Source organism: Aquarana catesbeiana, linkage group LG02, assembly GCF_042186555.1.
Source record: "Aquarana catesbeiana isolate 2022-GZ linkage group LG02, ASM4218655v1, whole genome shotgun sequence".
Taxonomy (NCBI): domain Eukaryota; kingdom Metazoa; phylum Chordata; class Amphibia; order Anura; family Ranidae; genus Aquarana; species Aquarana catesbeiana.
In genome coordinates this window covers 670,435,639-670,449,052 of record NC_133325.1, presented here as the reverse complement: position 1 = coordinate 670,449,052, position 13,414 = coordinate 670,435,639, and the positions used below count along the sequence as shown (strand labels likewise).

Here is a 13,414-nt window from a genome sequence, read left to right as displayed (position 1 = left end):
TTCTAAACAGCCATAGATAATAAATAATAAGCACAGAATATGAATAACCTTCAGTGTGTGTTTATGACACCAACAATAAATAATTTCCAGTGCAATATATCCAGCTAAATCAGGGATCTCCAAAACCTTCAAAACAAGGGACCAGTTTACTGTCCTTTAGACTGGGTGGGGGGCAGACTGTGGCCAGTGTGAGTAGAAAATGCTCTGGCGTCAGTGAGTGTAAGCAATGCCCCTTCATTGGTTTTAGTGGCAATAAGAGTGCACTATTGTTGGTATAAATGGGAGAAATGTGCCCCATCATTAGCATCAGTGGGAGGAATGGTGCTTCAATATTGGTGTCAGTGGGATGAATGGTGCCTCAACTTTGTTGTCAGTGGATGGAATAGTGCCCCAAGAGATGGATAAAGGCAAGCAGGGGCCACAATCTGCCCTGGCTACAGTTTGGAGACCACTGAGCTAAATAAATTCTTTTGATTTATTTTAGGGATTGATACTGTTCACACACTAATTTGTGTAAAGATTCACTTTAGTTATCTCCCAAACTAACATACAAGAGTGTTTTACACTAAACGTATAACCTACAGTTTTATACACTATAAATTAAAAAATAATTAACCTGTAGATCGAATCAAAAATATAGTATTTTGGTGCTGTAATTAGTGCTGTATTGCTCAAATTCATAATATATGTCCTTATGAATGCTAACAGTTTTATGTTGTTTTACTATATGTTGCTGCATCTTTCTTTAGGGGGAACCTGGCATGAAAGGAGAAGAAGGGCATAAAGGAGAAGATGTAAGTATGTTTTTTTCTGATTCAAAGCACTGTTTTTCGTTGATTCCAGTTAGATTCATCTTTTCTAGATTCCTATGTTTCTTGAGAACCCTGGAAATTGGTTCTCCGTATTCCTAGGTTCCCAGAACTGCTGCAGACATTACACGGTGACTGTGTAAAGTATGTTATATTATAAAAAACACTTGGGGCATGCTAGTGAGGGAGACGCAAGAAAGTAATTGCAAATCTAAAAAACAGTGGCATCAAATATATATATATATATATATATATATATATACATATATATAGCGGGCTTCTGCACTGACAGCTGAAAGTAAACAAAACAATGCCGGCATTAGAAAATTCAAAAAAGGGTGGGGTCCCCCAAAATCCATACCAGACCCTTATCCGTGCGTGCAGCCTGGCAGGCCAGAAAAGGAGGGAGGTGCGCCAATGCCCCCCCGAACCATACAAGGCCACATTCCCTCAACATGGGGGGGGGTTCTTTGCTCTGCCCCCCACTCCATGTTGATGGGGACAAGGGCCTCTTCCCCACAACCCTGGGCTGTGGTTATGGGGGTCTGCGGGCAGGGGGAATCGGAATCTAGAATTCCCCCCTTATGTGAATGAGTAGGATCCCTACTCATTTACCAAAAAAGTGTTAAAAGTGAATAAAGCCAGTACACTAGTTTTTGACAATTCCTTTATTAAAAAATAAGAAACAATGTCCCCCTATGTAGCTCCATCGTCAATCACACCACCCTCCGCCACCGCTGGACCTGAAAAAAGAAATAAAAAAACCTTCAACTTAGTTGAACACTCCCCGCCGCATGCCTGCTCCTCCATCTGACATGTCTTAAATAGCTAAGGAGCAAAGTCACCCGATGACGTCAGCGTGTGACCCCGCCCCTTGTGATGTCACCGACCAGAGCATGCTGGGCCAATGATATCACAAGGGGCGTTTGTTAAAGGGGGCTTTCAGATTCCCGGCTTTCCTCTCCTCATGCGCAAATCCTGTTCACGCTGTGATCAGCTGTGAATGGACACATATGGTCACATGGTAAAGGGTCGCTGTGATTGGCTCTTTACCCCGATCTGTGATCAACTGTATCCAAAGGACTCAGCGATTACAGATCCCTGCTGATGCGCACCACAGGGGGCACGCGGGAAGCGCGATCATGGGAGGACGTCAATAGATGCCCTTCCAGAAATGTGTGACCGCGCTGTAGCCATCATTTGGATATAGCTCATTCATAAAGAGGTTAAGAACCTCTGCAACTAAGGTTGGCCATACATGAGTCAGTTTTGTTTGATCAACCAGTGGGTTGAAAGAAAAAAAAATTACTTAATTCCCCAATATACACATTCGAGGTGGTGGTGCTATTGTATTTTGATGGCATGGAGATTTCCCCATCAGAATACACTGATCAGCACTACAGCCTATTGCCTGCAGTGCTAATTGACCAATAAAATATAAACAGGGTGGTTTATCAGAAGTCTATTAGTGGATCAACTTCTGTTCGTACACAGTGGTCCATGGATTGATATTTTTCCGGTCCTTACTGAACTGGCGAAACTTCAGTTCCATGTATGGCCAGCTAAGCACGATAAAAAATAATCAAAATACAAAATGACACATGATATTATGGCAAATAACACAGAATTTTTAGCTTAGTGAATTTAGCACCTTGTCTAGCTGAGAAAACAATAGACATGTCAACTGGTACAACAATGTTAGTTTGATTTTGCAATGTTGCATTACTAGATTTTTTTCATATTGTTTAAACTGAATTAAAGTTCATCAAAATCCCGTAATGAAAAAGTAATATATTGCAGTATACAAGTCCTTAGATTAGGTACCGGCATTAATTTAATTTTTTCAGGCTTTTTTCCCTTTATTTTACATGGTAACCCTGCAAATAACACCCTTTCTGTCCTAACACATGCACTGTATCTATGGAGGTAGCAATGGTGGCCATCCAGGCAGGACTTTAAATATGTCTGCCTTTATTAAGGGGAGAGATAGGATTAGTGGCTTACACAAGAAACAGTTCATCTCACAGAAAGTGACATGAACACTACATTTTTGACAGGCAGTTTCTATTTGTGTTCTTGGATTTAGTTATACTTTAAATCTTTTATTAACTCAGCATTTTCTCCCATAGAGTGAAGCCGTTCAGCAACTTAGAGAAGCTCTGAAAATTTTAGCAGAACGAGTGTTAATTTTGGAGCATATGATAGGAATACATGGTGAGTACAGACAAATCAAATTTACATGTTAATATCTTTACCAAAGAAAATTTGTACTTCGAACTACCACAAATTGTAAGAGTTTTAATCTGCAACTACAGACCTACCACACCTGATCACAATAACTTTAGAGAATGGGATTCTAGGTACCAGTATTGCTGTGTCTGGCAATGTTTCATCAGTATAAGTGACTACATAAGCCTATGGGTTAGTGTTATTCATATAGTTTTCCCTGATCCAATTATTAATTTTAGAAAAACAAAATTTGTAAACTTTAATTGATTTGTACCTTTGTAAAATGTATATCCTTTGGGTAGACATTATCAAAATGTATTTAATACCTTAAGTTAATTGGACTTTTTTTAATGAGAAACTATTGCCTTTTTGGGATGGAAAAACATGTCAATAATTTAGACATCTGCTGTATATAGCAGATCCGGAGGTGCTCCAGTTCTGGGTCACATGACTTACCGCTATACTGGCAGAGCACCAGGCAACTGAAATCAATAGTTTTTAGTCAGCACCCATCAGGGGCATAAATACCGATCATAGGCGCTATAGCAATATTTTGATGAGGCCCCAAGTGACCTCCCTCTCTGGCACCTGGCAGTGTTTATCTTCTAGCTAGCATGGGAATACCTTACAATTCAACATAAAGGACTTGGTTCAAGACAAAGTGAAACAAGTTGGCCTGCTTAACAAACTTTCCCCATGACTTCACTCCTTCCCAGGGACAAGCAGACTGAAAGGGGATGATGATGATGTCTATCAAAACTCTACCTCTTGAATTAATGCACGTCTCTTATTTTTTAGACACACTAGCCTTCGGAGAGGCAGGTTCCGGCCAGGACAATTCAGGCTCTGTTAATTCTAGAAATACAAAACTGAAACATGAACAGCAACAAAGATACCAAACCCTTGATATCTTTTCATCACTGCTGGACGACAGTGAAACAAGTCAGAATTGATAATATGGACCTTATGCGTTGTTGCGAATTTGTAAAATACAGCCTACAGATTAAAGCCAAACTATTTTTGCATAAAGATGAATTGCAAGAGCCTTCAAGACATTTTGTTTTGTCAGTGCAAGAAATTATAATTGGAACATAATGCCTTAATTTACTGCACCTTTCTTAACTACAGTCAATTTAATGTGTTGTTTTTCAACATTATTAGGCTTATTCAGTAAGGCAGCACAGGGAGCTGTAATGCAGTGCAACATGCAGTATTCTGTAGCAACCACTTATAAGTCATCTCCTAATAGACTTGACCAGATAACTAAAAATGTAGTGGTTGCATAGTGTTACTGCACCATGTACATCATGAATGCTCTTTGCTCAGCCTTACTGATCTCAGGAATTTAGGATGTTGTACACCAGTACATTACAACTGAAAATATGTGCCTATTAATATATTAAATTCTAATGTCATCTTAATTACTCTATTCAATTCAAAATTTCTATATGTCAAAAACATATTCGTTATAAGTTTCTACAAATGCTCAATTATGCATATAACTCAAACGTACTTGCTGTAGTTTATCTTAATTATATCCAATACATTCATTTACTATCTTATGTGGCCTTCTGATTTATGGACATCAGGCATTTCAGTTAAAATCCCAGAATTTGGCCGCCATATAACTGGCATTAATTAAACTAGTTTGCATTAAATCATTTTTATGAGTAGTTTTGCAGCTTTTACTACATAATTGATTTATTTGTCTTTGTTTATGTGATTCAGGTAGTTGCTACCATATTTTGGATATGATGCAACTCATCTGTGGTTTGAATAAAAGGTATCAACATAATGGTGAAGGAAAAATATTGAGAGTCCTCTTGTTAGATTTTGGTGGAGTGGAGTATGGGTTGCCCCACTTGCCTATTCAAATTGGGAAGTCAGGGCTATGAACCAGACTTCCTGGTTGCCATTTTTGGAGGGCATTTTCCAAAAATTCCTATAAAGAAGGCATTAGGAGTCTGGTTGTAAGAAAATGCATAGTTAACCTTGATGTACTCTCTTTTAACTAACTAAAGGAAAATATGGATAAGGCACTTTAGAGAAGGAGCCAGATTTTTTGACTTATAACCAAGCACTGACCCTTACTGTCAGACTAGAGAGGAAAGGATTTTATTTCCATGATGGACATGGACAGCAGTAAATCGAGCAGCAGTCGATTAAATCCTGCTCCGTTCCACACAAAGTGATTATGAAAATCTGCCTTGGTGACATAAAGCCCTTTAGAATGACAACATAGTGAATGGTAGACAAGGACTCATGTGTCAAATATATTAGTCTGCGTTAGAGCTGCAAAGAGTGATTTAAGAAAATATTTGAATCTTTATGGACCCTGAAAGTCACCACAATTTTCAACATCTAAAAAAGATTTAGTTTGCAAAAATTTAAGTTCCTGTAGTATCCATTGAAATATCTGATGGATAACTAGCTTCAGTTCTACAGACGAAACACTCATTCGATAATAATTAGCAAGACTTCAGCAAAATTCTAAAGCAAAATCCAAACTTATTATTGCATGTGCTAGGGAAGGCTGTTTTTTTTAATAATTCCATTGTAGGTATGTGAATTGAAATATATTGCTTTATCTTTAATGCATAAACAAGGTGCAATATCATGGTGTTGGTTTCATTTGCTTATCACAATCCTGTCACCCACAGGAAGAATTAATTTTCTTGCTTTATTTTCCTTCTGATTTGAGTGAGTGGTATTATATATTTCATTTTATGGAATTTGCCAAATATTTTTCCTAATTAAATAATGCCCTTAGTAACCAAATACATATTTAATAATGTCTCCAATAAAAATTTCACCAGTAATACATGATTTTAACACTTTCTTCACGTTCTGAAAAGAGTAGTTATGTAATGTTATGTGAGGACTCATAGACTATTATCTTCTTGTGCAAATGTTTGATGACAATGTCTAGTATTGGACTTTGAATAAACAAATAAGGCCTTTTGAAGCTCTGTAGTTCCTAAGGCTTTATGTACACGGGACATTTTAAAAACTCTCCTGAACAATTTAACTTGACAGATATTTACTGACTATAAAAACGTCCGTTGTGCCGCTTTTACATACCACGTTTAGCCACATTTGCGATTAGAAGCGTTTTACATTAAAAATAGTCAAAAATGTTTCTCCATTAAAAACGCCTTTAACCACTTGCCGCTCGCCCACTGTCAAATGACAGAGGGGCGGCTCTTGTTCTGGGAAGCCGTCATATGAATTCAATATAGGTCAAGAATCCTTTTTTTCAGTTGAGAAATGTATTCTTTATTAAAATCATATTCGTGAATAAGTAATCTTATTTAAAAAAAAAAAAACGCTTCTTGTTTTATTGGTCTTCCAGTGTATGTATTGCACAAAAGCACCCTTCCTAAAATAATTATATTATGTCAGCTGTACACATACCTTTTTACACATATCTTTTCATTTACCAGGAATGTTATGTTTTTTTTGGTACTCAATGGGGAAGATTTACTAAAACTGGTGCAGAATCTGGTGCAGGTCTGCATAGCAACCAATCAGCTTCTAGGTTTTACTGTCAATGCTTAATTGAACAAACTGAAGTAAGAAGTTAACTGGTTACTATGCACAGCTGTACCAGATTCTGTCTGAACCAGTTTTAGTAAATCACCCCGCGATGTGTTAAGCTAACAAGAGCTTAGGGCTTAATATTACTTTAAACTTTAGAGTACAGAGCACCTATGTGCAAATAGATCAATATGTCGTATGCTGGTTTCAGGACTGTGCAACTGAATGCATTTAAATTGACTAGTTTTAAAATCACCGCTTTGAATGCAGCACAGGACCAACATTTCCAGAAACCTGACTTATTTGCATATAGTTGTTTTATACTTTATAGTCCATTCCTGGAAGATTATGCATGAAGGGGTTTTCAGTTAGATACAAAGCGCACCAGGAGGTGTGTACACTACAGGTATGTTAAAGCTGCAGGCCAGGCATTTTGTTCATCCAGTCATGCAATTCAGGCAACACTGCCATGCAGTATACCTAGGTCAGAGGCCTAAGCAATCCAGCCTGTTGCTTAGACAATTAAAGATGAATGCTATTAACATTATTTTCCTTTTCTCCCTTAAGCACAAGATTCAATTTTAAATTGTTCCCGAATGAGGTCATAACACTCACATCTCACTCACTCATCTAGCTCACTCAGAAAATGAAAGTCAAGCAACACTATAATGTGGGCATTGTGATATTCAGAGCAAATGATGTGTATTGATAATCATATTTTTGTACTAGTCTTAAGTAATTGCTTTTTCTATGAAAATATTGCAATATAAAAAGGTGCTAAAATGTCCAGGGAGCACATCCCATTGTTAACTCACTAGATAGCATTATTCTTATTTATATTTCTGTGCGTGTTACATTGTTTAGTCTTTTCAAGTAAATTAATTTCTTCTGTGGCAATGTATGATGCAATATACTGTAACAGTTAATGGTTTGTAAGCCAACCTGCTTATGTGCAGTAACTAACATAATACATATTGTTTTGCTCTGTTAAGTCTTCCAACTTGGAAGACTGCATGTTCTTGGTTGTCAGAAGCTCTTATGCCGCGTACACACGGTCGGACTTTTCACCTGCAAAAGTCCGACGGACGCCGCCGGACCAAGTCCGGCGGACAATCCGACCGTGTATGGTCTCCATCGGACTTCCGACGGACCGTTTCGGGCGGAAATCCGACGTACTTTAGATTTGAAGCCTGCTTCAAATCTTCACGTCGTACCTCCGCCGGACTCAGTTCCTGACGGAAAGCCTGTTCGTCTGTATGCTAGTCCGAAGGACCAGATACGACGGAGGAGCAGGTTACTGCATCTCGCGCTCGCTGCAATAGGAAAAACTAATTTTCCCATTGCGGCGAGCGCGGGGGGCATCCCAGGCCCTTAGGTCTGGTATGGAACTTTAAGGGGAACCCCCTACGCCGAAAAACCGGCGTGGGGGTCCCCCCAAAATCCATACCAGACCCCGATCCGAGCACGCAGCCCGGCCGGTCAGGAAAGGGGGTGGGGACGAACGAGCGCCCCCCCTCCTGAACCGTACCAGGCCGCATGCCCTCAACATGGGGGGTGCTTTGGGGGAGGGGGCGCCTTGCGGTGCCCCCCCACCACAAAGCACCTTGTCCCCATGTTGATGAGGACAAGGGCCTCTTCCCGACAACCCTGGCCGTTGGTTGTCGGGGTCTGCGGGCGGGGGGCTTATCGGAATCCGGGAGCCCCCTATAATAAGAGGTCCCCCAGATCCCGGCCCCCCCACCCTATGTGAATGAGTATGGGGTACATGGTACCCCTACCCATTCACCTAGGTAAAAAGTGTCAATAATAAAACACAACACAGGTTTTTAAAATAATTTATTAAACAGCTCCGGGGGGGGGTCTTCTTCCGTCTTCGGGGGTCCCTCTGGTTCATCTTCTCCCGGAAGAAGTCCGGACCTCCGCTGGCAATAGAGCTACCTGAAGACAGCGGAGGGGCCGGCCGAAGACCTGGGACACCGGGAGAAGAGAGCGGAGAAGAACCAACGGCCAGGGTTGTCGGGAAGAGGCCCTTGTCCTCATCAACATGGGGACAAGGTGCTTTGTGGTGGGGGGGCACCGCAAGGCGCCCCCTCCCCCAAAGCACCCCCCCATGTTGAGGGCATGCGGCCTGGTACGGTTCAGGAGGGGGGGGGGGCGCTCGTTCGTCCCCACCCCCTTTCCTGACCGGCCGGGCTGCGTGCTCGGATCGGGGTCTGGTATGGATTTTGGGGGGACCCCCACGCCGGTTTTTCGGCGTAGGGGGTTCCCCTTAAAGTTCCATACCAGACCTAAGGGCCTGCGATGGGGCTCGCAAGGTTTCAATCTCGCCAAAAAAAGCGGCGAGATTGAATTCCTTTTCTAGTCCCGTCGTACCCAAGTCACGTTCAAAATGAACGGACTTGTCCGTGTGTGGGAAAGTCCGTTCATTCTGAAAGTCCGGCGGAAGTCCATCGGGAAGACCGGATTCCGGAAAGTCCGGCCGTGTGTAGGCAAGTCCGGCCGTTCAGAAAGTCCGGCGGTAGTCCGCCGGAAGTCTGGCGGCAAGTACGTCGGACCTAGCTTTCTAGAAAGTCCGACCGTGTGTATGCGGCATTAGTGTCTGAAGGACACTTTCCCTACATGGTAAAAGTGCTGGGCACTAACTATCGCTCTGCAAGGGACTTTTCATTTAAAACAAAATTTGAGAGATAAAATGAGTGTGTACATACGTTCATAGTATATATATATATATATATATATAAATATATGTATTAGTCCTTCTGTTACTATGGGCCCCCACTGATTCCTAATGAATATTATTGGGCATACACACTATATGTATACGTGACACACTGTAACATAGACATGCATTATACATTCCCTATTGCAGAGAAGTGGGGTGTTGACAAAGGGTGGCAAACACTGAGACTTTGGTTTGTACACAAAATTAACATGAAAACCTACAACATGCATAAAGACACGTAACAAGATAGGACACTTCAACTAGGCTTTAGGCTAGGTTCACTCATTACCAATTATGGGCAGTGCTTTAAAAGCACACACTTTTTTTGCAGATTAACGTGTGCTGTGTTAGGCTGGACTGTCACGCAGCTCAGTGGTCCAGAAATTGGACCTATACCTTTTTTTTCAGCAGTGCATTGCAGCATACATAGTGCATTGCTTTGTGGTGCATAAGGGTGTGGCACACCTCCATCGGCAAGGTTTTCAGGGTGTCATTCAGAATGAATGCCATCACAACACACCATCGCAAGTAGCTTGTGGTGTCGGCAGATGCAGTAACAGAAACATGCGCCTTCTCAGAATGCAAACGTGTGAACTGGGTCTTAGGGGGTGTGTATCTAAGCCAAAACCTTTTTTATTGTAGTTTTGGATAGCGTGCTGAGGAGATAGAACCTCTGTCGGATTTTTATTTCTGCCTGTAACCCTAAAAGGGAGATTAACTCATTTGATTTAGCCTGTGACCATTGTCAAGAAAAATTCAATTTTTTAAATAAATAATAGAAGACAAAGCTGCCAATGGCGAGACTTGTTCTGGTGCCATTTTTGAGTTTTAGTAAATCAACCCCTATGTGTTCAAGCACATTCACAAGTATATTGGAAGAGGGGTGTTTAAAAAGAAAAAAAAACATCAAAAGGTGCATTCAGGAGAGTAGCTGAAGAGCAGAAAAAACTGTAGACATGCCTAAAAGCATCTAAATGTGCATAAACACTAGATGTGTCTAGCGTTTGGGTGTTAATGCATTTAGGGTTGCCACCTCATCCCTTTAAAACCGAACACATATGAATTACATAGGTTCTGAGGCTAATTTGATGCAAGTAAGGCACAAAGTGAGTTTAATTTCCACCTTAATCAGCCACAGAACCAATTGGCCAATGAAATTAATAAACGCTCAAATGCTTGATGCACATAAACATGCGTAAAGGTGTGTGCAATCTGTGGCTTTTGCCATGTTTTTAAGCAGTTTTTTTCCCGCCAGGAGAAAAGGCATTCAGAGGAGCTAAATAGATGCCATGTGTCCATGAGCCCTAACAGATAAATGGACCCTGCCTAAAAGAGACCCCTCTGTAGTCATATAGAGGCCTTGCTGTGCTACTGATTTAGCAGTCTGTATTTTTTGCAATTTGGGCACCAGTATATCTTCATAGACTGACTCTTGTGACCCAATGGAAATGGCTGCCTTGTTTAGTGAATTATCTTTACGACAAAGGAGGGCTAGCATTTATGTGAGATGGCACTTGGTTGTGTCTTGTTTTCCAGCTGATGTAGACAGAGGAAATTGACAAGACCCCTTTTCACAACAGCATGCACTTAGTTAACAAAGCAGTCAGTGATAGTATATGGCAGCTATAGGGGTCACAGACTCATATTAAACCGATACAGTAATGCCTTTGCTCCTGAACTTATTACTTATTGATCTTTTCTACTGTTACTGTAAAACTGTCACAGGTGTCACAATACCAATAGACATTCAGTTTTCTGTCAACAATGTTCACCTCCAAAAAACAACTCCCAAAAAAGAGCCATTGATGTTGAATTAGTAACAGAGACAACCACTGAAAATCAAGCTGTCATTTTCTGTACGTCAGTGAATAAAACTGCCATTATCAGTGCAGGGTTTTCATAGGGGCAATTTTATCTGTAGCATGGAGCCCAGAGCTGGAAAAGGGCCCAAACCTTGGCCACTAAAAATCATTGATACATGAAAGATAAGTAAGAAAGAAAGCTCATATTCCAGTATATTCGGGTAGGTTTAGAGAGATGCTATCATTCCTTACAGCAGTGTGGAAACCCTTTCCAATAACTAAATTAAGATCTGTTGTTTCAGTGGGGGAATAGACTAACGGGTCATAGCTTGGTACTGCTTATGGCCTTGCTAGTTTTACCACATCTTTTTTTATGCACGAACTGTTGTTTTATCATAAATATTTTTTTCACAATAACCTTAAGATAAAACCTTGATAAAAATGTTAGAAGTCTTTAAAATCTTAGAATGTTCTTCATAAAAATGAACTTGTATGAAAGTCAATGTGCACAATTAAGTTAACCTCTGTATGCTATGGTGTTTTCTCAGCATTATTTGTATTTACTGCTCAGACTGCTTGAAGTTCAGTATTTTTTATATAAACACTGTGGTGTGTTTGGTTTTTCTTTTTTGGGTTTTTTATGGTGGGGACATCCACATGCAATCCACACACGATGGAACTATTTTTATAATGCACTGAAAAATAAATGTACTGTAAATTTGAAATTGTCTTTCTCATTCTTTAACATGGCTTATAAAAATGGTATTTCCTTGTGGGTAAAATATATACAGTATGTGTACCATTCACCTGATGGTGGGATTACCCAGGGCAACCTAATTGGGATATCTACAGGGAATGCAGAACAACTATTGCCACTCTCTTGAGGTCAAGAGGCATTACTGTTACTTCATTTTGAATGTGTGTACAAAATAATGTATCATTTCCCTTTCTTAAGGACTGGTGGAATTTCAGGGTATTGATTGTAAGACATGTGGATTTGATGCTGAACCTGAGGATGTCAGAATAAATTTCTAGAATGTTGGTTTGCAGTGAAAAAGCACACTCCTGACTGTATATTAAAGAGTAACCAAACTAAACAAACAAAAATGGTGCTGCATTCATTTTTTTTTCCAGGCTTATTTTTTCTTTATGTTCTCCTGTGATTGGCCAGGAACCCACCTCATGTGCCATCCCACTGCTACTGCAATAATCTGGTAGCAATAGGGTAGGTACTGTACAGCGCCTTGCAAAAGTATTCAACCCCTTTGGCATTTTTTGCATTTTGTTGCCTCACATAACATGGATTGCTTGAAGATTTGCAACATTTTTTTCACAAAAAAGAGGATTTGCATCATTTAATTTTCAGAACATGGCCACAACTTTGAAGATGTTTTTTTTTTTTTATTGTGAAGCAACAAAAAGGACAAAATAACAGAAAAGGTCAATGTGTATAACTATTCACCCCCCTAAAGTCAATACTTTGTAGAGCCACCTTTTGTAGCTATCACAGCTCCAAGTCGCTTTGGATAAGTCTTTATGAGCTTGCCACATCTTACCGCTGAGATTTTTGCCCATTCCTCCTTGCAAAACTGCTCAAGCTCCTTCAAGTTGGATGGTTTGTGCTTGTGAACAGCAATCTTTAAGTCTGACCACAAATTTTCTATTGGATTGAGGTCTGGGCTTTGACTAGGCCATTCCAACACATTTACATGTTTCCCCTTAAACCACTCAAGTGTTGCTTTAGCTGTGTGTTTGGGGTCATTGTCCTGATGGAAGGTGAACCTCTGTCTTAGCCTCAAATCACACAGAGTGGTACAGGTTTTGCTCAAGAATATCCCTGTATTTAGCACCATCCATCTTTCCCTCAACTCTGACCATTTTCTCAGTCCCGACTGCTGAAATTCATCCCCACAGCATTATGTGCCACCAACGTGTTTCACAGTGGGGATGGTGTTCTTTGGGTGATGTGTTGGGTTTGCGCCAGACATAGCGTTTTATTTGATGGCCAAAAAGTTCCGTTTTAGTCTCATCAGACCTAAACACCTTCCTCCATACATTTTGGGAGTATCCCACATGCCTTTTTGTTTTTCTCTTAAAGTGATGACTTTCTTCTGACCACTCTGCCATAAAGCCCAACTCTATGGAGCGTACGGTTTATTGTCGTCCTATGTACAGATACTCCAGTCTCTGCTGTGGAACTCTGCAGCTCCCCCAGGGTTACCTAAGGTCTCTGTGCTGCCTCTCTGATTAATGCCCTCCTTGCCTGGTAAGTGAGTTTTGGTGTGCGGCCATCTCTTGGCAGGTTTGCTTTTGTG

The 13,414-nt window shown here is 40.6% G+C and overlaps 1 protein-coding gene across 1 annotated transcript in view; it reads left to right on the top strand.

Annotated features, from left to right (window-relative positions):
* COL26A1 (collagen type XXVI alpha 1 chain) overlaps window positions 1–4,124 on the top strand; it is a 673,051-nt gene extending 668,927 nt beyond the window's left edge. Inside the window, exons 13-15 of the mRNA XM_073616675.1 lie at window positions 750–794; window positions 2,939–3,023; window positions 3,837–4,124. Coding sequence (XP_073472776.1) covers window positions 750–794; window positions 2,939–3,023; window positions 3,837–3,991 — 285 coding nt within the window. The 3' untranslated portion in view covers window positions 3,992–4,124. The remainder of the gene's footprint in view (window positions 1–749; window positions 795–2,938; window positions 3,024–3,836) is intronic.
* Window positions 4,125–13,414: the final 9,290 nt, after the last annotated feature.